The sequence below is a fragment of the Thunnus maccoyii genome, chromosome 10, assembly GCF_910596095.1.
Source record: "Thunnus maccoyii chromosome 10, fThuMac1.1, whole genome shotgun sequence".
NCBI classification, from domain to species: Eukaryota; Metazoa; Chordata; class Actinopteri; order Scombriformes; family Scombridae; genus Thunnus; species Thunnus maccoyii.
In genome coordinates, this window is record NC_056542.1 from 27,897,568 (window position 1) to 27,923,035 (window position 25,468).

Genomic DNA, 25,468 nt, shown 5'->3' on the forward strand with positions numbered 1-25,468 from the left:
AGCTTACATACTTGGACAAGCGACAGGTTCGATTTCAGCTTAATTTTCTTGTACTTCCAAACAGCATTTGACTTTTAACATTACAAGAGGAAAGGCTTTTAAGATAAGGACTAATGAATGTGTTCAGTGAACATGACGCTATTTCCACTAACACTTATATATATAGTGACCCCGTTTCCACACGTGAAGAAATACTACACAGTGGACATGCTATTATGAAAAGGGTTTTTTTTCCTAATGTAACCTCACAAGATGTAGGTAACTAATGCATCTTGGCCTCAGAAGTAACAATTCGTTTACTACTGTGGGTAGAAAGCTTGCTAGCCAGGCATGCTAACGTTAGTAATTTATGTTAGAGCAGATAAACACACAGTTTAATCCATTCCTCATTCATTTTTTTATTTTTTTATTTTTACTGTATCTATGTATTTTAAATCATGTTGTGTCCTTGCTGTTAGTTCTCATCATTGCTCTGTATTGCTTTTAAAAATATGTGATGAAGCCAAAGACAGTTTTCCACAATGTGGACAATAAAACCCCTTTCACACTGGACAAAAAACCCACTAACACCCACTAATGCTGCAATCCATTGCAAGTCGGAAGTTGATAGTTCCGAGTCAGTATTCTCGACTTCTAATCTAAATGCGTCCCAGTGCATCTGCTCAGGAAAACACGGACACACGCAGCAAACTGATGTTTGATTGGAGGGCCATGTACATGTAGGGTTTCATTCCAGCCCAAAACTACAGCAGCTGATTGACACACGTTAAAAGAGATGGGAGGAGTAGGCGAGTAGCGTACGCTTGCAAAGACTTCTATCAAGCACAATTCAACTGAATGGAAATGGCAGCTATAAAGTTGTCACAGCATGTTTCACAAACACAAACACTACATAAAGTAAAAATTGATGAAAATGTCATTCTGCACTGTTCACTGCATACGCTGCCATCGGGGACGCTGCCATCAGGTGTGGTTCTGTTGGCTAACTTGGGCTAGATGGATGTTGCCTGAGTTCCCGACTTGGATGACCATTCCATTGCACTTTTCCATGTTGGAGGTTGTTTTTTTACCCCCGAGTTCCAAGTACAATGGATTGCAGCATAACATCTGGCTTTTGTCTTCAGTGGGAAAGGGTACAATTGGCATTCATTCCCGCGTTAAATGACGCTGTGGTAGTCACGGGTATTTATCAGCTCCAGCTCTGATTGGCAGTGATGGAAACATGACACCCGGGTGGACACGCTAATTTTCGTCCTTAGCAGGTTTACCCGCATTTAAAAACCTGCATATGTACGCTAATTTTGGTGTAAAAAGGGTAACTAACTAACTAACGACACTCCAAACTCTTTGAAAGGCCTAGTATCACTCTCACTACAGTCCCATGCACGTTGCTTCGGCATGTGTAGAAATCCAAAGATTGACAAACCTGCTGTGCCTAGTTATGGTTGCTAAGATACAGTATGAATGGTCACTGTTCAAGGGAGGGCTTTAGCGAAAAAGTCAGTTGATTGAGTCTACCAAGAAAACAAACAAATAACAGTCATTACCTGTTGTCCTCATCTCTGACAGGCATGGGATCATGAGACAGACCATGTGAAGCACACAGGTCAAAACTGGCGAGGGCCTCCTGTATGACAGACAGAAAACAAATGAAGCACAGTGTAAGACAATGTAACTCTCAACATTACACATAACAATGACACGACAGGAAATGAATGAATCCCATGAAAAACTCTTGATATTGCCACTTGAATTAGTCTGTCAACATATTTCCTCTGACTGACGGCAATCACTGTCACTGAGGAGACGATTGTGACTGTATCTGTGCGAGTGTGTGGTTTATGTGTGTGCCTCATAAATGAGAACATGTTTGAATGACTTGTTTGCCAGTGTATATAGGCATGACGGGAGGAGGATGTCTTGGCAGCAAAATGTACAAGAGCAATTATGTATCTCTCACTCTCTCTCTCTCTCTCCAGCCAGGCTTATCCATGCCAGACAATCTGCTCTGACAAAGTACAAGTTGGCCTGCCTGCTTCAAACTGCCTATAGGATTATAAATGACAAGGCAGCAGCAAACAACACTGCCACTCCACATATGCTTTATAGCTAGCCAGTGTGACACCAGCCTGACAGGATGAAACAGCTTTATCACCGAATGTAAGTTTAATTGTCTTAGGTTTTAAGTAATAGAGAGGTTTAAGAGAAAGTCAATACACAGATTTCTGTCTAATGAAAATTTGTTCACTCAGACAGCACTGACGGCAGAATATACTCTTGTATGAAGACAATGGAATTAGAAATTACGTTGAATTACAACAAAGCTTCTTAACTGTAACTGAGATCGAGATAACTGGGGAGATGATATTTCACTTCCCAGCTTTAATGAGAATTGCCATTTTAAGTTTACTCACAAAGTTTTTCTTCAGGTCCTTGTTTGTGTGATCTATACCTGAAAAAAAGAAAGAAAAGAAAAACATATATTTTAGTAAAAAAATAAAACTACATAGACATGGAATACATGACATTACTGGCTTTATCAAAGTGTTAAAGTAATGGCTTTTTGACATTCAAACATTCTGTATGGCTTTATTCAGACATGATGGGACATTTACAGGAAGAGCCAGTTCTCGTTGTATTTGGCGTCTGATGCGCAAGAGAGAGCAGACAGCAGAGAGAGAGAGAGATAGAGAAACAGAGAGAGAGAGAGAGAGAGAGAGAGCAGAGGTGAGTTGGAAAGTGATATGAAGGAAGAAGAGTGCTTTCTGTTCTTGCATTGGCTGCATCATTGATGGGTATTAAAACTTTTTTTTCTCTCATGAACCTGAACCACATCCATCAGTGTGGTCACAGGGGAAACAGACTTTCAACCAGAGAGGGCAGCTCAGTTGCTCTTTAAGTTGGGACTCATTTAATTCATGTTTCCTCACAAGCATTATCTAAGGATATACATTTAATCATCAATGAATGGCATGAATGAAAACTGAAAACATACTAGGGAGAAAGCTGGTCTGATTATTACTGTGTTTTTCTCTGTCTTTCCTCACAGTGTTTCATGGTTAATAAACTGTTTTTAAGTGTAACAGGAATATGAGAATGTCCGACCTAGTGAGATTGCCGTCATAACTTTTACGTAGATGTTCTTGGGCTCTTATTCCAACATGAGGCCGACGTATTAAATTGCCATCACATTTAGGGAGGGAGGAACCATGAGACATTCAATACTTGTCATAAAGAGGTTTAAACAATCAATTCCCCACTTTTAATGGTCTGGGTGCAGTAAAAGGGTGTACTTCTTGTTTCAATTTTTTTCTGTGGGGCTGCATAGTCATGAAAGTGCTACTGTTTCATGTCATTTGAACTTACAGTGTGGTAGACAGCTTATTAAAACTTTGGATTTTGAGTGCCCTCCTAATTGGGGTAATTAATTTGCCAGAGCAGTAGTGTGTTTTGTCAAGATCCAGGCTCTGGTGTGTGATGTACTGCACATGACTGATGGATAAATGAATGAACAAATGGAACAGAATAATCTGCAGTCCCCAAAATTTAGATTTTTTTCTGTCGCTCTTTTCATTTCTCATTCTTTCCCTCACTCGTCAGTTTTTCCTGCATGTTTTTATCCTCCGCTCTTTCCACATCAGTTGCCTTTTCTTTCACTTGCCCCCTCCCCGCTCCTCTCCTTCTCCTCACCCCAACCACCACCTCCTCCCCCTCCTCCTCCTCCTCCTCCATCTCTGCTGCATCAGGGCTCCTGTGGTCTCAGCGAGAGACAAACGAATGAGGGCCCCGGGAGGGCCACGCCTGCTCTGCCACACATCACTCACTCGCTCTCTCTCAATCACACACACACACACACGGGACCTGCCAGCCTTTGTCCCATGCAGGCAGTGCCTCCGGGTTGTCATGGTAACCTGCAGTCAGTTTCACCGTTGAGGCCTGATTGTGTTGAGCTCAGGCAGGATGGAGCCCTGGGTGGGTGAAGCCTCATTGGAGCTTGCCATGCCGTGCCATGCTGTGCCATGCCACACCAGGTCAGTCTGTTTCGTCCTCTGCATAAACACTGATGCTTTATCCTCTCCTCGTCCACCACTTTCTATTTTCATTGCGGTAGACACACTTCCTCCTATGCGACGAGGTTTTAAACTTACTGTAAGTTACTGTATATCTTTTATAGACAATTACATGTATGTTCTTGCTTTGGTTGGTTTTGTTGTTTACTTTACAAACATTATTTTAAAATTCTGTTTTTATTTCTTTGTTTTTTTTTACCCTGTTTTATCCCAATTAGGGACTGCTCTGCTGTGAGTCTGACTGTGTAGACATGCATGTATGACGTGGTGTCAAGAGCTTATGTTTTCACCGGCTAGAAATAAGCTTCAGCGGGAGAGCGGAACAGACAGAGGTTTACAGTATCCCCGAAACAAATCAACAAACCTGCTAACTCCACACCTGCCTACATGGCCAATTGTGTTTGTTGGTATGCGCGACCAAGCTGGAGAAACTGCTGCCGGTCTGGCAGTCAAAGTCTGGCTCTATTCCACAGAGGATGGGAACTTTACTCCTGCACCACCAATATACTCTAGGCATGTGTTTTGTCATTAAAAGTACTAATCAATCAATCAAATTTTGCTAATAGATGTCTGTGACAGAGTGTGACTAATAAGATACTTTATTCTACATTATTTTATAAAGGGTAAGTTCACAAAAGTTAGGTCCAATAAACACACCAATTGGGGAAACTTTTCAAGCGTTTAGAGCCAAAGTTTTAAACCTGAATATAGAACTAAATGTCTTGGACTTTTCTAGTCTTAGTGTCTCCCCTTAATAAATGAATGGAGTTCTACAATCAGTGGATTTCTGCACGGGGCAAAGCAGCCTGCTTTTTTAAGAGTTCATCTTTGTTTCAACTCAATTATCAGAAAGACGCCTAAAGCCAGAGATATACTTCCTTTTAACTACACGTTCGTGTGCATGATGGCTGCTAGCATATCCTGCTTCTATTTGGAGCGTTGGTTGCGCATGTCCTCGGGAATAAACGCCACATGTCCGCAAGATGCAATACGCACATTAACGGTATGGGGCAAATGTGCACCCAAACCCCCTTCAGACCGAGTGTGTGTCATGTTCGTAAGTACTAGTAACAATGACGGGATGTGGTGTCGTGGTAATCACCCTGATAATAGACATGTACAGTAATGTATATCTCTGCCGACTAAAGGAAAATCTCAACAACTCGTCAGAATGTGTGTGCATGCGTATGGTGTGTGTGTGTGAGAGAGATTTAGATCTGGATTGACATGTGCAAGGCATGAGTGCATGTACTGTATGCTCTAAGCTGGTGTGTCATAAGGGTCAGTTTGAGCATCAAAGCGCTGCACCTTCAAATATTTACAAGGATGATCGGAGTGGAAAAATGCATTCAGTCAGGTGCATTCACTCAGGTAGCACCATACTGCCATAAATACAGCCATAAACACACTCCAACACAGTCCAAGGTCTTCTGAGTGTGAAAGTAGAAAGCCACGTCCCACAGTTAGATGGAACACTGTAGGTGGTGGAGCCAATGCAAAACCTTCCATGAATACAAATGCTTTGAACCTGGCTGACCCAGTCTAGATTGTGATTGTGTGAGTGTGTGTTGCTGCTCTGCATGTGTGTCAGCATTCAGCGGCAGCAGCTGCACTCTATCTCCTTGCTCCCGCAGCATTCATGCCGGTCCTCAGGGTCAAACACACACACAAATCAGACACAGAGATGTGTCGGAGGCCATTTTGAGCCGACGGTGAGTCGTGCCTGAGCTGCCGCTGAGAAAATGAGCCGACATCACTTCAGAGGAGGCCCCAACTACACCTGGCACCCCCCCCCCCCCCCCCCCCCCCCACCTATCCTCCACCCTACTGGCTGGCTCTCGCTGCGTAGCTTAGCTCTTACTGTACAAAAAAAACAGCAAAAGTCAAAGGGCTGCCTCTGCTGTTGAAAGATGGAATAAAGGAGAGGCTAAGACGCACAGAGGAGGTGAGCCATAAAACACTGATACCAATATTCCTGTAATGAAGCTGCACATGGCTGATATTTTGCGTTTGCAAGTGTGAAAAAGGAAAGGAAAGGTGTGTATCAGTGTGAGAGAGAGCTGCAGAAAGACAGGAGTGTGTATCACCACCCGCAGAGGGTGAGACTTCCTGGCCCTGCACCTCCGTCTCATCTCATTAATCAGCTCGGTGTTTAAGAAGGGCTGGAGTGGACACTTGCCTGTAATTAGCTGGCTTTGTCAGGAATGTGTGTGTATGTACGTGTGTGTGTGTGTGTGTGTATGCATGCGGGATTAAGAAATGAATGGCAAAGAGAGAGATCTTGTGGGGAAGACAGAGTTTGATGAGTGATAGAGGGAACGTGGGTGATGGAGAGTCTGGAACAGGGAGAAAATCAGGGGAGGACAGGAGTGAGAAGGCAGGGGAGACAAGCTGGAGGAAGAGAGGGGAGGGAGGGGAGGTGGGAAAAAAAGACTCGACAGAAATGAAAGAAGGCGGTTGAGAGAAGACTGAAGGGAAACGATGGTGAGAAAAAGATGCAGGGAGAGAAAGGGACAGAAGAGAGGGGATGCAGGGATGGAGAGGAGATTGACTTCTAAAGTGAGACATTAGTATTCAAGCGACACCCATTCACCCACCCCCACCCCCACCATACCCCGCCGCCCTATCTGCCCAGCGGCCAGCTCTCCTCCTGCGGTGGACCCAGACGTGGAGCTGGAGGTGGCAGAGGAAGCTTGTGTGTGTGTGTATGTGTGAGTGAGAGAAAGAGAGTTGGGACTTATGTGTATTGCAGGTCTGAATCGCTTCCTTCAATGGAGATGTCCACTTTAGAGAAATGTCTTTGTTTTTCCCATGGTGTGGGTTTCAGTGCGTTTTGAGCTGTCACAATCATTTAAACTTACAAGAGTCAACATTTAAATCAAAATTCATCAATAAACTTTTGCCAGAAAACGAAAATTCTTCCTGTCAATCATTAGGTTTGCATAACTTGAGATGTAATTGTATCTATTCCTACACAGTACCACACGCCTACGTACACAGATAGTGATTCATGGTGAGTGGCATCAGGCCAGAAAAGCAAGAAAGTGAAACAAAACGCTCATCTGTAACGTTGGCTGTTCTGGCAACACCGAGACGAATTACTGAATCATGACTTAAGCCAGGAAGCCAGTGTGGCGAAAAAAAAGTGACCTGTCAAATCTAGACGTCATCCATCCTGAATCAGTAGAGACTGGAGCGCAGGCATTTAGCTGTGTGCTAAGTGTTAATATTACTCATTTCAAAAGTAGTTCAGCATTAGAAGTGTGCACTGTTGAAACTTGTTGAAATTGAATTGCTATAGTTTAAAGGGTTAGTACACCCAAATTACAACAACAACAGTATTTTCTCACATACCTCTAATGGTTTCAGTTTTAGATGCATGTTTTAAGGTCTCAATCTCCCCTAATTCAATGAAGATTAATATTATTTTGTCTGTGTTGCTCAAAGAATAAAAAAATACACTTAAAAAATCAACGTAATGGCTACACTGGATAATCTACAGAGCTCACTGTGAGTAGTTTTCATCAGCATTACTTCCTACTGAAGAAAAAGTCCCAGCCAGGTCTGAGTAAGTGGCACACTGTTTCTGCAAAGGGATGTTGCTGTTAAATTTCAATTCAACTCTACTGTATCAGGGTGGCGGTAGATAAGGAAAATAATTGTTTCCATAAGTTAGATGAAGCAACCCTCTGATTATTGCTAGGGAACAGTTATTGTCTAATTACTAAATCATCATAATCTAATCCAGTATTCCCTGACTCATGTCCCAAATTTCTTTTATTTTTGTTGCCTAAAAATATCCTGTCTGTTGCTCTCAGCTTCAAGCCCATCATTCCATCTAAAGACAATAAATCTTTAACAATAAATATATAGTTTAATTTTAGAAGGAAAAAAAGCTCAGTATAAAGTTCTGAAACTGCTGAATAGTAGTTTTTAAGCAAACATTACTCCAACAAGAGTAAACAGTGAACATGTTGGAAACTATTTTCAGTTGCAGATTAATATGCTGACTGACTCTACTACAGTACTCGTGCTCATAGTGATGAAGGAAACTGTCATCCAGTGCAATGGTGTAGCTCATTGATGTGTTTTTAATACAATGGAGCTCCATGGCACAGAGGCATCAGCTATACAGTACGCAGGCTTTGGCTGCAGACAACACTTATTACAGGATCAATTCACTATTGGTTTTAGTCTTTTCGTGGGGATTTGTTGACAATAAGAAAAAATAAAGAATATCACAAGCCTTAGATTTCCTGCAGATAGAAAATGTAACAAACTAACAGGGATGAAAACAAAGCTTTGTACAGTAATGATCACTTTCCTTTCTACAACACTGTGTATAAGTGCCACAGATAAATATACTGACTCTTTTTGAAAAGTATTATCAACTCTCCAGATGCTGCTTGTACACATTCATTCGCTGTGATGTTAAAAATCTTGAAAAATTAAGGAACTGGAAACAATATAAAGGTGTCAGCTCCGGAACTTAATGGCACGGCTCCGGTGTTGGCATTATTCAGCATGTCTAATAAGTTGTTTATTTTTCATAAAACGGAGGACCCTTGGGGAAAAAGGAGGTGATTTTCTCTCTCTATTTGACATAGTCACTTGTAATCCCATTCATCTCCATCAACATTACTCGACACACATCATAGTCGTGGAACCCAGAGCGTATTTCTCCATCTATTAAATTCCTCATAGCTCCCTGCTGGAAGTGTCTTTATGTATAACTTCCTTTTCCTCCAACTAAACTACTTCCTAAGTCCTCGGGTCTCCTCCACTGCTTTGCTCTCATCTGACTAATTATATTCACGGAGAACGGTGTTGACAAATTCATTTTGAAATCCATTAGTCCCGTGGCGTTGTTTAAACAATGTGCACATTAATGTCCATTGTTTTAATACCCCTGATTCACATTCTAATAGCCGTCTGATAAATCAGGTTATCTGCGACACCTTCTACACGCCGTGAAGAGCGGAAATTAGAGAATTATTAACTATCCGCTGTGTTCTGTCTTGTCCGGGTGTGTTAGGAAGGAGAGGAGAGGTGATGACAGAGCAGAGGGAGGGAGGGAGGGAGGGAGGGGGAGAGAGAGAGAGAGAGCGAGACAGTGATGGAGAGAGAGAAGAGAAATTAAAGGGATGGATGAGGTTAAAAAGAGACCAGAGGGAAAAACAGAGAAAGAAGGAGATAATAAGGAACATGATGAGCAGCAGGACTAAGTGATAGTAAATCTACATGAGACTAAGACAAACATTAAAGCTGAGTCAAGATGAACAGGGACTGAGGGCAGAATATAGAAGAATATACAGGAGGATAAGCAGTTTGAGAACATTTAACATAATTCAAACTTGCTATCTGGATGTTAACACAACCTTCTGAAATGCTCAACAAACTTTATACAAATGTAGAATTAGTTGAGTTTTCATCAGTTGATTAACATCAGAAAAACATCCACAAGTTATCGAACACATAAAGAGGATTGAACAGCCTCCAGCGTGCACTATCCGCTATATACTATATACAGTTCACACATCATGGCTGCCGGAGTCACATTATTGGACTTCTTTTACACAAATATTTGCACTTATTTAGTCTAAGAAATTGTATTGTTCATGATTGTCACCTCTCTAATTTCTTTAACATCTTATTTTTCATTTATTTCATTCAAATAGTTGTGTATGTCTTTCCTACCTCTCCGCCTGTTTCTGTGCTGTTGTAACATGCATTTCCTGCAGGTATGACATGTCAAGGATGTAGTGTTGAACTTATATTTTTGAAACAAAAATTTAGAACATCCATAGAGACTATTTACTGAACCAGTATTTATTAAACAAATGTATTGTTCTTCCTAAAGTTCAGTTGATTGTTATAATGGCGTTGTCCTATGTTTTTTTCAGTATTTTACAGAGCAATGATGTGTTGGAGATAATGTGCAGGACTTAAAAGTATTTTCATTATTGAAATTTAAAAAAAAAACAATATTTGAGTATTGTCAATTGTTTATACAGAAAACTACTTGATGGGAAGTGAGAGCACAATGAATTTGAATTACTTTATGTCAGTACAGTATGTGTGTTGTTTATGAGATATGCACCTACAGTATGTACTGTCTGTGTGGTTTCAAAACAAGATGATTGGCGCTCACAAACCACTGAGATGATCAAATACAATCCAGGCTGACCAGACACCAAACACTGGACAGTTCTAATACGTAATGAGTTCTAATACAAGGCTGGAAAGTTATCACTTTTTTGTCAGTCTATCTAGAGTTGCCGCGGTTACCACATTACCGCAGTAACGCAATCATGTCACACCCACTGCAGAGTCAAGCTGATCACTGCTTCACCGCTGAGTGAGAGGCTCAATGATGGGACATTAGTTATTCTCTCAGGCTTGACATAAACATTGACGTACCTGCCAAATGCTGACCAATATTCCTGCTGCAAAGTCAGCCTCTTAATGACAACACTGGTATAAAGACGATAAGAGACCAAAATATTACAATTAACTTTCATGAACTGAAAACACACTGAAATAGCAACGGCTACAGCTACGCCTATACTCTGTGAATCTGGGGTTACACCACACAGCGTTGGAGGCAGAGCCCCGTTCATTCCTATGAAAGTTGCTCAGTGGCGCATGAAGCCAAAAAAGCCACTTCCTGCTGTAAAGAAATCACTCGGATGAAAACATACTGCGCATGCTCTATGTGCCCCATGTGCTCACAGAGCATGCTCCCTAGAGACTTCCTGAGCCAGCTAACTTCTGCTTTAGCCCTCCAGCTAACTTGACTGGGGATAAAACAATTCAATCATGCGTCTCTTCTAGACTTTCGAAATGTGATCGGACCGAATGCATTAAATTCTGATAGTGAAACAAGTCATTTCACAGGGGTTGTGACGCTCAAAAAAATTCACCATTTTACAGAAGCTCCTTTTCCCATGATTGTGTGTGGGAAAAATGCTTTTTGGGCTCCTGTCGGACCCGGAAGTTGTAATTCCACTATTTGACCACTATGTCAAATTGGCTTCAAAGCCCAGCACTCTTCCTGGGGGCTTGGGTTACGCCATGGTTATGTTACCTAACCAACGTTGTCACCGTGGTAGCAACTTGTGATGGCACCCATCTGTCACTCAAAGCAGCCATGGCCTTACTTATGCATAACTTTAAGCCTTAATAAAATTTAAACGGGTGGATTATATAAAAATTCACCCCCGTACAGTTGTCAAAAAGGGGGAAACTAGCGATAGAGACCAAAACTGTTTTTTGTACCAGGGTGTAAACATGTTTATTTCTGCTGTAAAGTTGGGCATTTTAACATGGAGGTGTATGGGGACTGACTCGCTTTTGCAGCCAGCCTAAAGTGGTCATTCGAGGAACTGCAGTTTTTGGCACTTGCGCGTTGGCTTCATTTTTCAGCCCCAGAGGTGCCACTTGGTCTGAACCCTAATTTGCCAAAATACTTGGATGATTTCCAGCTCGTTCTTGTTGGTTGTTGCCTCTCCACTCCTCCTTGTCCTCCTTACTCACGGAACCAACCTCTTGAACTTTCTAAAAATTCCCACTCCCTCTCCCATCTAACTTTGGCAGTTCCACCTCCACCTTCTCTCTCCACCTTCACCTCCTGCCTCCTTCCTCTTGCCCCCATCTCCAGCCAGTCTCCTGGCTACTTCCCCTTCCTCTTCCTACTCCTCCTCTCCACACCCGCCGTACAGCGGGAGAGATTCTGCTGGTGTCAGTTGCCCTGCCTGTGGTGTCTGGTTGAGAGCAAGAGTGTGTGTGTGTGTGTGTGTGTGTGTGTGTGTGTGTGTGTGTGGATTAGACACAGGCCTGATTAGCTCCTTGTTTACCGATCAGCACCACCACTATCACTACCACAGGGCTCCAAGGGCAAAACCAGTGGATCAGCCCCCAACACACACACACACACACATACAACCACAAAAAACAGCTAATAGACACACTGTTGAGCAGTGCTGGTGTGTGTATGTGTGTGTATGTGATGTGTGTGCCACCGTGCCCCCATTGAGTCGCCCACCATGGCACAGGGCTCTTAATTAAGAGGAGTGTATGTGTGTGTGTGTGTGTGTGTGTGTGTGTGTGTGTGTGTGTGTGTTCTGGGGGCGGAGCAGCTGGCAGGAGGCACTGGGGCCAGAGAACATCTGCAGGAGGCCACAACGCCACACGCCTGCACATACACACACACACACACACACACACACCTTAACACACATTCGCAGACATATGAACACCCATGACTACACATCCCGTCGCCACTTGGCAACTCGCACCCCTGAGAACAGAGACGCAGAGATACACACTTGCAAGCACACACGCAGACCCGTTGAACGCTGCCATCGCCACTGTCGCCATACCAGTGGGACTGTTACCATAGCAACCCAGGACTGGTCATGTCACCCCGGTTTAGTGAGATCGGTGACAGCGCGAGCGAGTGAGCGATAGGCAGGCGATAAAAAGAGCAAAAGACAAAGACTGAGAGCGAGGGGCATTAAATATCCTCCACAATGCTCGGCTTCAGTCTTGTTTTGAAACAAAGGGGTAAAGAGAGAAACAGAGAGAGAGAGAGAGAGAGAGAGAGAAAGACAAAGATACAGACAGACAGAGAAAGAGAGAGATAGAGAGAGATAGAGAGAGAGAATGAATCCAAAGGCGTCTCATCCACAGAGCAGCTTTGTGAGGAGGTCAGCAGCTAAGAAGACTTCAGACGCACCACAGGGCCCTCAGAAGTCAAGTCTCCTTTTTCAATAAGTCAAGAGGAGCTGTATAGTTGTGTAATACGCACACACACACACACACACACACACACACACACACACACACACAATGTCATCACGTTGATAGAGAGTAGAAAGGTAGACAGGAGGAGAGGGATTTTGTCCTTGCTATGAAGCAAAGGCTACAGCTGAGGGTAAAGTATTAAAGGATAGTGAGTTTTCTTTATCCCCTGCTGTTATCTGTGTCAGCCATATAAGGAATTTACTTCAGCATTAAGTCTTTTGCTTTACTTTTGACCCCTTGTGATGTGAAACTTTGTCTTGTATTTTAATATCAGTGAATCATTACCACATTATATTGGAGATATTTGTACAGGAGACCTGCTGGATTTCTTTAGAGTGACTGCTTTGAACAGGAAGAGGATGCTGTTTAGCTTTAGCTTAGAATTTGTGACAGTTGCAGTAGCTTAAAGTAGCAAAATACCTCTTGCTAACCCTGGACAATTCAAGACTATGATCTCAAACCACTTCACCTCAGTGTGCAATTGTTTTCACTGAGTACTGTCCTCTTCTGACACATATAACTCTGTATTTTCTTTTTAACTCTGTATCTCAACATCATTGCAAATGAGGGAAAACTCAATGATTTCCGAGGCTTAAATAAAGGTTTGAATTAATAAATAACATAAAAAAGAAAATTCCAATATCTTTATCCTCAACTTAACAAAAAGCAACAGTATTTATAAAGCAATGTGGTCTTTGTAAGTTCAATCACAGACATGGCAAGTTACTGACCAATTACAACTAGCAAATGGTAATATACTGTAGTTAAATATGGCAGAAAAAAGGCTTTGTTATTTGAAAGAGCTCTCAAAGGTTCCAAGAAGCAATTAGGGCTCTGCAAGGAGAGTTAACCCGCCCTCCCGTTATCAAACACATATACATTAGATCTTAGGAAAATCAACAATACCAAACGCTTAAGATGGAGGTTGAGTGCTGCAGCAGGAAACAGCCTTAACATATCAGCAGGCAGTGTATGAAAATGATTGGATGTTACTAGTCATTTCAGCTGATGAATGAACCAGTGATGGTGAAGTCTTACCTTCCACTACATCTCTGGTTTCCATTTTGGGGGGAAAAAAAATACTGACAATAACGCTGGTAACTGAAAATGGCCTAGCTGGTGTCTCAACTTTCTCCCCTGTGGAAAAATAAATGTTAGCATGAGCCACTGTTATGTGTTTCTCTGAAAGATGAAGCCAGATACAGACTACCAATCATCTCGTGCATGGCCTCATTTGTTTACAGTAATTGCACCAGGGTATCACTATTAATGGTATAATGATGTTTAAAGATGGGACAGGGAGCACCTTTAAATCATCTTCTGTTTGTGTTTTGCATTGGCGTTCCATCACTGCATTACATAACAGAGGGATGATCTTATTACCAGCTGTAGCTGATTTGTCAGAGAAATAAGCTAATGTGCTAACTAATAAAACTCATAGTGAAGTGTTCTTGCTTTGGGAGGGATTTGAAGGCCTAAAGTAAGTTTCTTTCAGTTCGAATTACAGAACAAGCCAAAGGTTGGTGCTGAAGAGGGTGAGGGTTGATGTAAAGTGATCTTTGGCTAGTGGAGCAAAAAGATCAATAACATCAGTTTGATCCCTTGAGTCTTCAAACTGTCTGTACATGAATTGGGAAATGGTCCGTAACCACAAAGACGCATACATGTATCGCTGCCAACAGCACCTCTGTTACAGTACGTACTGTAGCTGCTGGGTTTGTTTCATTCTCAGCATGTGAAAATAAAATGTATCCTTGTGTGTCTGCAAGCATCTAGATACATATGTGTGATTATTTTTATATGCTCACACATGTGTGTTAGAGAGAGAGAGATGTAGTGTGACATGAGATTTACGCATATTCATTAATCAATATCTGTGTTCCTTGGGCTGTGCTATACTGTATCGATCTGCAGGCAAGAGCCTAGAGTATACGTGCTTGACCCTTGACCCCTATAAAACCATAATATGCCTCTATAAAAAACTATGTGTCCCCTGTTTGCACTGACTGGACGAGCAGCTATTGAACCGGAGTGGAAAGCTACACCAGTCTAGGAAACCACTATGAGAGTGATTGTTAAGTGCTTCAGAATTCATTTCACTTCCAGTGAAGACCTTTGAGTGTATTCTTGTATAAAGAGACATTGATGATACTAGGAGAGTGATCTCTTTAATTCAGCATAAACGTTTGCTGTTTTAAGATGCTTCTTAACATTTGTGAAACTACATTATAACAAGAGACACTATCACAACAGCATTTTTTTGGAAAACTGAACTTTTCATCAATGTGGTAGCTAAGTGGGAGGAGGTATTTTGGGCATGCAGGTTCCTGAAGTAAAGTCCCATTTGTTAGGTGACTTGCTGTTGGAGCACTTCCAAGGCTTGAATGGGCGTGAAACTCGATGTTGGGCAAGTCAAGCAAAATAGGTTTATCCAAGGTTTTTCTCAAAAAACAGCTGCCTGCTGCTGCTGCTGGAAACGAGGTTGAGAAGAGGCATGAGCATGAACCAAAACAGTAAAGTTTGGGGTTGAAAAAAACAAAACAATGAGCTTAAAAACGCTAAAATTGCTCACAAGAGTGATTTTAGATGGGATTTTTTTTTTCTATTTAAGATTTGTTGTTTTTTTTTGTGGCATTTATCCCTTTACTAGATAGTGGGCAGTGAAGAGGCAGACAGGAAACATGGGGAGAGAGATGGGTATGACATGCAACAAGGGTTCCTGGATGGAATAAAACCAGGGACGTTGCGGTTATGTGGTTTATGCAGTAACCATTCTGCTATCGGGGCGCCTCATGATGGGATTTTACAATGGGGGGAAAAAAAACTTTCAGAACAAACAACTCCCCCCATTTCCAAAGAAAGATCAAGTATGCTGATAGAAAATGGGTTTCACTCAGACATGGACACAGAGACAATAAACTGAGTATGTAAAGTATTTCACTTCTGCTTTTTTGTAAACATCTCCCAACTATATCATCGCATTTCAAAGTGTTTGAATATGGGTTTCAAAATATCTTTATGTTTTCCTCATGCTGCTATTTTTGTATTTCTTACAAGGAAATATTTTTAGAATTTTCAAACTAAATCACCAGCAGAGGTAGTGATACTATACCTTTAACTCTCAACAATCTTAGCTGTTCACTCTGCAGAGGAACCAGCGTGAGTGACACATCATGAACAACAGAACTGGTTTGAATATGTGAAAAGAAAATATGTTTTGTTGCCATAACTAAACCAGCACAGTTAGACTGAGAAAATAAATATGCTATGATTAATTTAAGGACACTTACATAGAAGATCATAACAAGGACATAATCTGTGTGTGTATGTACAGTGTGTGTACATGCATTTGTGTGTGTGTGTGTAATACAGTAATGAAAGTATGCTCTGGTTCCAGCTGAATTCAGCGTTAATGATGGACTGAGATCGGCTCTAGCTGTGGGATCAAATACTCCGTCTGCTAAATAATGTAGCGTACAGGGCCAATGACAGTCCCATATGGACTAGAGATGTTGGAAGCCTAATGTATAGCAGGTACTGTAAGTATGTCAGCAACTGCTGTTAAATACTCCGGGGCTGGAGGAAGGATCACTGCCAAATATATACAGTATTTATGCGTGTGTGTGTGTGTGTCTGTGTGTGTGTGCGTGTGTTTGCGTATGTGTCTGTGCACTTGAGGTTGTGCGCGTGTAATGGTGCGTGTGCCCATAAATGCATGTTTGTGTTTGTGACTATGTTGGCAATGTGTGTCACTCATCAATAATGTACGGCTCTTGGTTCTCCCCTCTTCAAAGCTAGTGACGCTCTAGTGTTCCACATAATTAACTCTCTCTGAAAATCACACACACACACACACACACACACACACACACACACAGAACTAAATACAGTTGAGGAAACAGCAAGCAAATATACAGATAGAAATGAGCTCTGAGATATCTAAAGAAAAATTCAAACAAAACTCAAACATCCTTTTTATTATGTAATAAAATCCATAAAGTTGTCTTTCATTCTCTCACAATCAGTGAGAAGAAAAGGAAGTCGACTAAAGCCCAAGGGCAAGCTGACCTGAGAGCATTAGACACTCTGCTTTCCAAGTCCAGTTGTGGGAGAAAAGTCATAGGGAAAAAAAACCATAGAAATACTGCAGAATAATTTAGATGGTGAAGAAAAGATCTGTGATAATGACATGACATGTGTATATTCAGTGCACGTGATAATAAATACAGCAAAGTACACCACTGTCATTTGCATCTATGACCTGTTCACTACTGTCTACATCTTTTAAAAAAAAATCATTTTCAGATGCAAGATATTCGTTCATTTACTCACTCAATCACAACTAGACTATCTGCCTCCTTGTGGCCATGAGGAAGCAGGGCAATGCCTAGAGATGAAACAGTGAACCTGACTCTGTATGGTGCTGCTGGACTGTGCTGCATGCTTTGCTTTATTAAAGTGTGTCCTTTTTGAAACCCATACTTTACTTATTAAAAACCCATTTTGAATTTAAAGAACAAGATTGTTCTAAAGGAACAAAAATAAGGGTTTGGGCTAAGAGTCACAGACAATCTGAGTGAGTCAGAGAGTGCTGAGAGGCGGATGAATGCATTGTTTGTGTTTGCACCTTGAATAAAAAAGGCATGTGTGGCTAAATGTGATAAAAATGAGAAATTGCATGTAAATAGTGTGTTTTTGAGTCGAGTTTATATCCTGGAGGAGACATCCATGTTCCCTCCTAAAGGTGTTGTGTTTTTTATGTCACCTCAGGCACTGTTATATGTTATGGAACACACAACAAGGTGTGATGATATCACACACTGGACAGCTTTAAAACTAACCTCAGTTCATTTCTACTAGGGAAACGTATAAAGACAGAGGCTGACGGATAGAAAAGTTAATCATCATGATCATTTTTCAGGAAAAATAAATGGCTAATAAAGAAATAATCAAGCAAGAAAGACAATGATGGCCATAACGATAATGATTTTTTTGTGTGTCTCATTGGATATTCCTCTTTTGTGCTTTTATTCAAATGGATTAAAATAGTCAGAACAGGCAGCAAGGATCTATTTTCTGACAATTGTGTGCTTTGAAATTGTGCTTCAGCAGGGAGATGTGTAAAATACAGACAGACAGACATGCAAAAACACATCTGCACACACACACACACACAAATACACATACACACACAAACACACACACACAAGAAGTGAGTGGTGTTGATGCCAGCTTGGAGTGATGGTAATATCAGAGACTGGAGGAGCTGCTAATGAACAGTGCGAATGGGAAGAAAGGCTCTAGCTCAATCCACTAATTGCCTTAAAAGCTTTTCATACAATTTACCCTGTCAACAGAGATGGTGCTGTGTGTGTGTGTGTGTCTGTTTGCCTGTGTGCGTGTGTGAGTGTGTGTGTAGGTGGGTGGGTGGGTGGGTAGTGGGATAAGGAAAAGAGATAATTCTGAGAAAACATATTGTAAGAAAGCGAGAAAGAAATGCACAATGCTTTTACACCTACGCAGGACCAATCAAACACACAGTCTCACACATACACCGAGACATCTTATTTAGTTGAAGCCAGTAGCGTTTAAAAACTACAGCCAGACATTTCAGACACCATAAGAGCCATAAACATTGAGGACACACACGTGCTGGATCGCTCATTCCAACACACACACACGCATCTACATATATAGCCATATCTTTTACACACACAGACACACACTGTTCGCTGTGTGCAACACACGCCAGAGTGCACTGCAGCAGGGTGCTGTAGGACGGCCTGGCTCTCATTAAAGTAAAAAGCCCGCTGAGTGTTTTAAGCAGCATTAAGGCAACAGCAGAGTCATAAATACAGGTTCGCAGGCTTATTGTTCAGAACACACAGCTCAAGGACTGGAGTGACACACGGTACAGTACTGTACAGCCTCTGCTTATAAATAAAAAAGCCTGAAATAAAACCGAACCGTCAAAATCTAAATATTTCTACTGACACGGATGCTAACATGAACAGAAAAGGGTTCAGTCCAGTTAGATTCACTGAATCATGATCACCTCTCTGACTTTTTGCTGTGCTACAAGGGCTAAGTCACATAATTTATAACAGCAGAAGTTCAGATCAAAATCAATACATTTCAATGGAATCACCACCGTCAGTGGACTAGCTCAGGGAGGTGGAGTGAATTCATCTGATGCTTTTGCCTAAAGTTCAACTTTGAGATGTGAATTCAAAGATTGATCAATTATAAACCATTGTAACTAGAGCTGAAACAATTAGTCAACTAACTAATTACTAGAGGGAGAAAAAAAGTTCAGCAACAATTTTAATAGTTAATCATTGAAGTCCCTTTTTAAGCAAAAATGCCCCAAATTCTATGTTTCCAGCTTCTCAAATGTAAATATTTGCTGGTTTTCGCAGTCCATCATGATAGTAAACTGAACATCTTTGGGTTTTGGACTGTTGGTTGGACAAAACAAGCAATTTGAAGACATTACCTCTTTTTTTTTTACTATTACCTGGACATTTCACACCAAAAGATTAATCAAAAACTGAACTCAAAGGTTAATTATTGACCTTGAAAAACAGCTGCTTAACAAAAAATATCTCAACACAAGACACAAGATACATTTTTATATATATATATATATATATATATATATATATATATATATATATATATATATATATATATATTTACTTGGTGTTTCAGAAACTCTAAACCACATCTGATGGTCTTCCAAATTGCGGTTGAAACTAGTAGCAAGTAAGTTGGATTTTGTGTTGAGATTCTCTTTGTCAAGATTAATCAAGAAAAGAATAAAAATGACCATTGGTTGTAGGCTTACTTGTGTACACAAGTTTATCCTGTGAGTATGTGTACAGTATACAGTATATGCCCATACGCATCACACAGTGCTTGTGTGTGTGTCAAGATAAAGATTTGGATCTACAAAGCTGCTGACGAAGGAGGTGATGGGGGGTTGGAAGCCTCGCCCAATTCTTGGGATCAGACAGGAACCCATACACCCCCCTCAAATAAAAAAAAGAAAAACAACCAAACCAATTGCTGTCACACATGATTGGCTTGCAGATATGTCGTGTATCAGTAGCTGTGTCAAGCATACATAATGTGGGTTGGGGGGTTGGCGTTGATGGTATAGAAGTATTTGCTGGCAGTGAAGAGTCATACAGTGGCAGATCATGACCGGTGAGAAGAGGGTATGGGAGGCAAGGCTGTCATGGGGCGTCTCCAGAGGTCGGAGGGGTCCTAGGTCAATCTATCACAGTCGATAGATAGATGGAAGGAAAGATGAATAGGTGGGTGGATGCCCCCGAAGGACTGATGATGAAGGGCTGATGGTGACGAATAGAGTGGGTGAGGATGGGAGGGGGACGGGTTTAAGTGTGTTTGCATAGGCGGACGCTTGCATGTGAGTCAGTTTTCATGCACCTCTCTGAAAAAGATACCTATGTGCATGTTTGTGCGTGCTTGTGTGGAGGTGTGTGTGGAGGTTTAAGCGTCCTGTTCAGTGATGGTGTGTGTCTCCAGCGTACGGAGGCCTCCAGACCTCGGACTGCTCCCTGGAGTCTGACGTCTGTCAATACAGACAGCATGGAGAGGCAGAGCTGGCCCTGGGTCAACACCAAAGCCAATACCTGAAGACAGCCAGTGCACACATGTGCATACACCAGCACCAAAATCACACACATACACACACATATACACAGCCGGCAAGCCAATAACTGCAGCCCATTATTGAGCTGGCCAGGTCCAAGTTCTGACACGAGCCACAATTAACCCTTGAATCCCCACTGGGATGCTGGATGTTCATTCGGAGTGGCTAACGAGGCTAAATGTGAGAGCAGTGGCTTCGGTAATGAGACAGGATAACTGTGCTGTGTTCCAGCCTGAGCAGGTCAGCTCTCACTGGCCCTGAGGATAATGTCCTACTTCCTGATTCACGTTAGACCTGCTCTGCCTTGAATTACCCAGTACGGTTTCTGGAACAGCAACAGTTGACTGTCATTGGAGCAATAAACCAAACTCCTCTTATCTCTGTCTCACACAGACAAACATGGGTGGCAGCCTCGAGGCTGGAGGAGCAGGGTAAAGGCTGCTTTATGCTTCAAACCAAGAGCTGCTCATCATGTCCATCTACACTGAAAAGCTGTTTACCAAAGTGGGGCTAGGAGGGTGGTCCCATTTTTTTCTGTTTACTAACAGCCCCCCAGTTGAACTCAGGTGTGTAAATGGTTGGGGGCTTAGTCATTTATTGGTAGCGCTATGGAACGAGTTTATTGTAAATGCATAAAATAAACAAGGCTCAGTACAAATGTGTGGCACATCGTGTGTGGCCATTTCAAGTATCATATGCCAACTACAAACACTCCTGATGATTTAAAATTACAACACTCTAATAAAGACAAATGCAGAAGTTGCCAACAGTCAACTTTGGAAAACTCAGAAAACTGACTGACAGGCAGAATAACAGAGAAAATAAGCAGCTCAAATCTTGACAAACAAGCAACACTAACAGGGACCACTGACAGTAAGTTACGTCTTTAGTGACAGAATATTCCAGCCAGAAGACCTGCTCATACCAGCTCTGAATAAAACTCCTGTGCTAGTTGAGCAATTTTTGCAGAGGGTCCTTTTTTTCAAGCTGGACACCAGGGGAACCTTCCCCTGGCTGCCAGTCAGCTAACAGACATCAATAACAGTAGTGCCAAGAGTGAGGAGCACCAGAGGAGCTACTGTAGCCTGTGAAAGATGGTACTCCAGGTGATTTCAGTGAATAAAAGCTTGATATGGCAAATGGGGCAATAGTGGACTGGATCAACCAAAGAATGGCAGAATAAAGGAGATCAGACAGAATTTTGTAGATCTGGTAATTTCCTAGCGGGGCTTCAGTGGCTGCTTATGAGGAAAATGTACAGGAAAAAACTTTGTTCACCTTCATCTGCATTTATGATTTTGAAAAAAACTGAGGAATAGACTTAAAGATCCATACATGGGAAAGGGAGCAGATCTGACAACAGCAAAATGTAATATCTATTATGTCTACATCTATTTATTATCTAATATTAAGGAGTAGTAACAACAGTTAGGCTTGAAAAGAAGGTCTAAATCTCATAAGCTCAGTAACAGTTTGGAAAACATCAACTGAGAAAAGTGTTTAAGACGATGATGTGACTGGCTGCCACTCAACTCCTGAAAACTGAGTTTTTCTACACTTGGTGATGTAGGTAAATGAATCATGAGCCTTAAACTGTATGGACAGTCAACTTATAAACTCTTAAGTTATCAATCTTTTCAAATCAAGTCCTCTCTTTGACTGACAGCTTGTCAAACCACTTCAGAAAAGGTGCAAAATGTCTCAGGAGTCCAACGCAATAATGACACACCACACTATTCCCTTTGCTCTGGGTAAGTTAGCTACTAGCTTTACTATTTGTGATGGCAGAATGCAGCACACACAGAAGTAAAAAGAAGAAGTGCAGTGGAAAAAGTGATTTCTAAACACAACAGAAAGGAACTGCATTCCCTTTCCTCTCCATTTTATTCCTCTATTCTCCCCACCGTTTATTTTCCACCAGGGCCGTTATCAGACACAAGTGTGCGGTGAGCGGAAAGGAGAACGCAGAGAAAATAATTACCCTCTGCCTCAACCAGCTGGTTTGTTCATAAACACGCAATTATGATTTCATGGCAGTCCATTATATACAAGCCACTCCAGGGCAGAAAGCTCTGCCAAGGCGCGATCACGGAAAACATCTTAAACACTCTGCAACGGCTAATACCTCAGCTACTGAATGCAATTTTCTGATTTGCTTGGCAGCTCCTCAATAAGAAATCAATTAGCCTTTGAGAAATATGAGCAAAAGTCCTGTAAAGCCAATGTGTTTGGCCTGGAAGTGCTCCGTCTACATGGCTACCACACATTCAGGGCACTGGAAGCAAAAGGCCAGAGTCAGAAAACAAATGGTGGTCTTGATGGTATTGTGGTGGGTGGCAGGGGGTTGATCACACTCTCTCAATTCATTCAGCTTCATTCAGCTGTCATCAGATATTTTATTTCAGCACCAATGTTTGGATCTTGATTGAATGTGGGTGAACCTGTGCTTTCTGGCAATTTGCAAAATTATAGTGATTGTCTCCAGATTGGTGCAACAATTACTAGATAGATATATGAGATTGAAAGGATATAAAAAAAAATAACCAGAATGGATACAGATAGAAAAAAAGCTGAAAATAATAACGTATTTACTAGTAACATAAGACTTATGACCTTTCTCATATTTACTCAACATTACCCATTACCCAATGTGTCATATATATGACATGTTTACTGTTGTTGTCTCCTTTAGAGACATTTTAAGAAAATACATTCATATTTATAATGGTTAAAAAGTCAGAAACATGGCACAAAAATTAAGGATACATTTTTGATGTTCTACAATATAAAGGTGAGCTCATAGTGTTCTCTCAAACTCTCTGCATTCTTTCTCTCATTTACATAGATGCCTACTGTTTGTTTGTTTTGTCTCTTTTTTCCTTTCATATTACCACTGCCCTATCCTCTAGTCTAATCCAATCTGATTGGATCTGATCTCTGAAGAGGCAGATGGTGTCCACCTTCTACACTACCTTGCTTTTGTGGTCATTCTTGTCAAGTCTCAACCAACAAAAGTGCCTAATAATCTGGTGAGAGGAGTGAATGAGTGAGAAAGTAGACATGGTCAGTACCATTAAGGCTCTGCCCACTTGTAGGGCTGAGATACCTCATGCTTGAAAATGTTCAAATTCTGACTGCTCTTTAAATAGCAGACAATCCAATTATTTGCAGTCTCTTCACTAACATGGTCTATATTTTTACTGTGAATGGACAATGACAATGACATGTAGGATTTTTTTTTCAAAATTAACAGGATAGTGGGCAGATAAATCCCTAATATTTATCTTCATCTTCCTGCTACAGTGGGCAAGTTTCTTTTTTTTCAAGGCATAAAATCAATATTTTGTCCAACAACCCTGATCAACCAGTGTCATTCACTCAATCAAGATTCAAGTAAAAAAAATTAAAAAAGATCTATTCAAACAGGACTAAGAGTCTACAACCATGCTAGTGGCTCTCTTAGCCTGTACTTGCTAAATGCCAGCACATATTAGTTTAGCGAGTTAGCTGGGAATGTTAGTTTTGCAAGAATTTAATAAATCAAAGTACTGGACATTAAACATCTGACCTGATGAGGTTGCTAAAGGAAAGTTTAAGGGGTCACCAAAGTTATTACAATTCATCCTGAGGGGAACATGAATGTCTGTAGCAAATGTCATGGCAATACATCGAATAATTGTTGAGGCCTTTCACTGAAAACCACAAATGTCAACCTCTGAAAAGTCAGGAGATCCCAAAGTCTTTAGGATTCATCCTCTGGGGACCATCAGTGTCTCTACAAAATGTTTGCCAGTCCATCAAGTAGATGTTCAGATATTCACAGGGTGAGTGAAAGCTTTAACTAGGATCACAGGAGAAGTCATTAGGACACATTGTCCGGGCACCATGGATATCTGTGCCAAATTTCATTATAATCTATCCATTAATTATTGAGACATTCCATAATTAACAATCACATACAACATATCAGCATCTTATCTTGGTTTCATATTGCTCTAACTTGTAATCTCAATATATTGTCATTTTATCAAAGTCAATTAGTCTTTCTTTCCAGTCAATATAGTTATTTGTCTTTATGAAATTTGTTCCTTCTACACTTACAAAGTAATTAAGGAAATAGCCAAATTAATGCACACACTCTCTCACACCATCAGATCCATTTTTGTCATAGTTTTATACTTAAATGGTGATGTACACTAACTATAACATTTCACATCTCAACTTCTTTTAACACATCTCAAGAACAAAAAAAGATCCAGTTGTGTTGCATCATCGCACAATCACAGTCTAACTGCTGAGAAGCCATTTAATTATCAGACAGAAGCAATACTTTTAAGGAATGGGACTAGATAAATTGAGGATTCATATTCTGAAAATCTTACTTCCAATACTTAGATACAGTCTAATTTGAACAGAGTGGGTAACACCTGTTCTTAGTCCATTTCATTGTCCAGGCACCTTTATATTCAATGCTTTTAAAATCTCACCATATTCAGCCCTCAAAGCTCAAATTCATTCCAGCTTATTAAAATCTTTCAGGGAGATAAGTATGCTTGACAAACACAGTTGGTGTGCTGTAGTGGAGTGCAGCGGAGTGCAGCTAAGCAAAATAAGTCAGAGACATCTAAATTTAGGTCAAGATGAGTTTCCACTCACTCGCACTCTCCATAAATGACATCAACTCGTCTGTTTTTAAAGGGGTTTACAGAAAATCTGTGGCAAACTGTCTACAGAGTTTAAGCCTATTCTACATTAACTGCAAACTGGCCTAAGGGATCAGAGATCTCTGTGGAAAGAAATTGAATGGTGTGTCAACCTTGCCTTGGGTTATTCCTTGTCACTGTAAAACACTTTCTGATGTACATGGGGCCACTGAATGTCTTGTTCTCGCTGTCAGCCCTCGACCACAATCTGG

At 41.2% G+C, this 25,468-nt stretch overlaps 1 protein-coding gene across 4 annotated transcripts in view; it reads right to left on the reverse strand.

The window, feature by feature from the left end:
* LOC121906286 (neuroendocrine convertase 1-like) overlaps positions 1-25,468 on the reverse strand; it is a 185,078-nt gene that overhangs the window by 77,907 nt on the left and 81,703 nt on the right. For all 4 annotated transcript variants that reach the window (XM_042425076.1, XM_042425077.1, XM_042425075.1 and 1 more), the window contains exons 7-8: positions 2,415-2,452; positions 1,548-1,627 (exon numbers count right to left, since the gene is read on the reverse strand). In XM_042425076.1, coding sequence (XP_042281010.1) covers positions 1,548-1,627; positions 2,415-2,452 — 118 coding nt within the window. The remainder of the gene's footprint in view (positions 1-1,547; positions 1,628-2,414; positions 2,453-25,468) is intronic.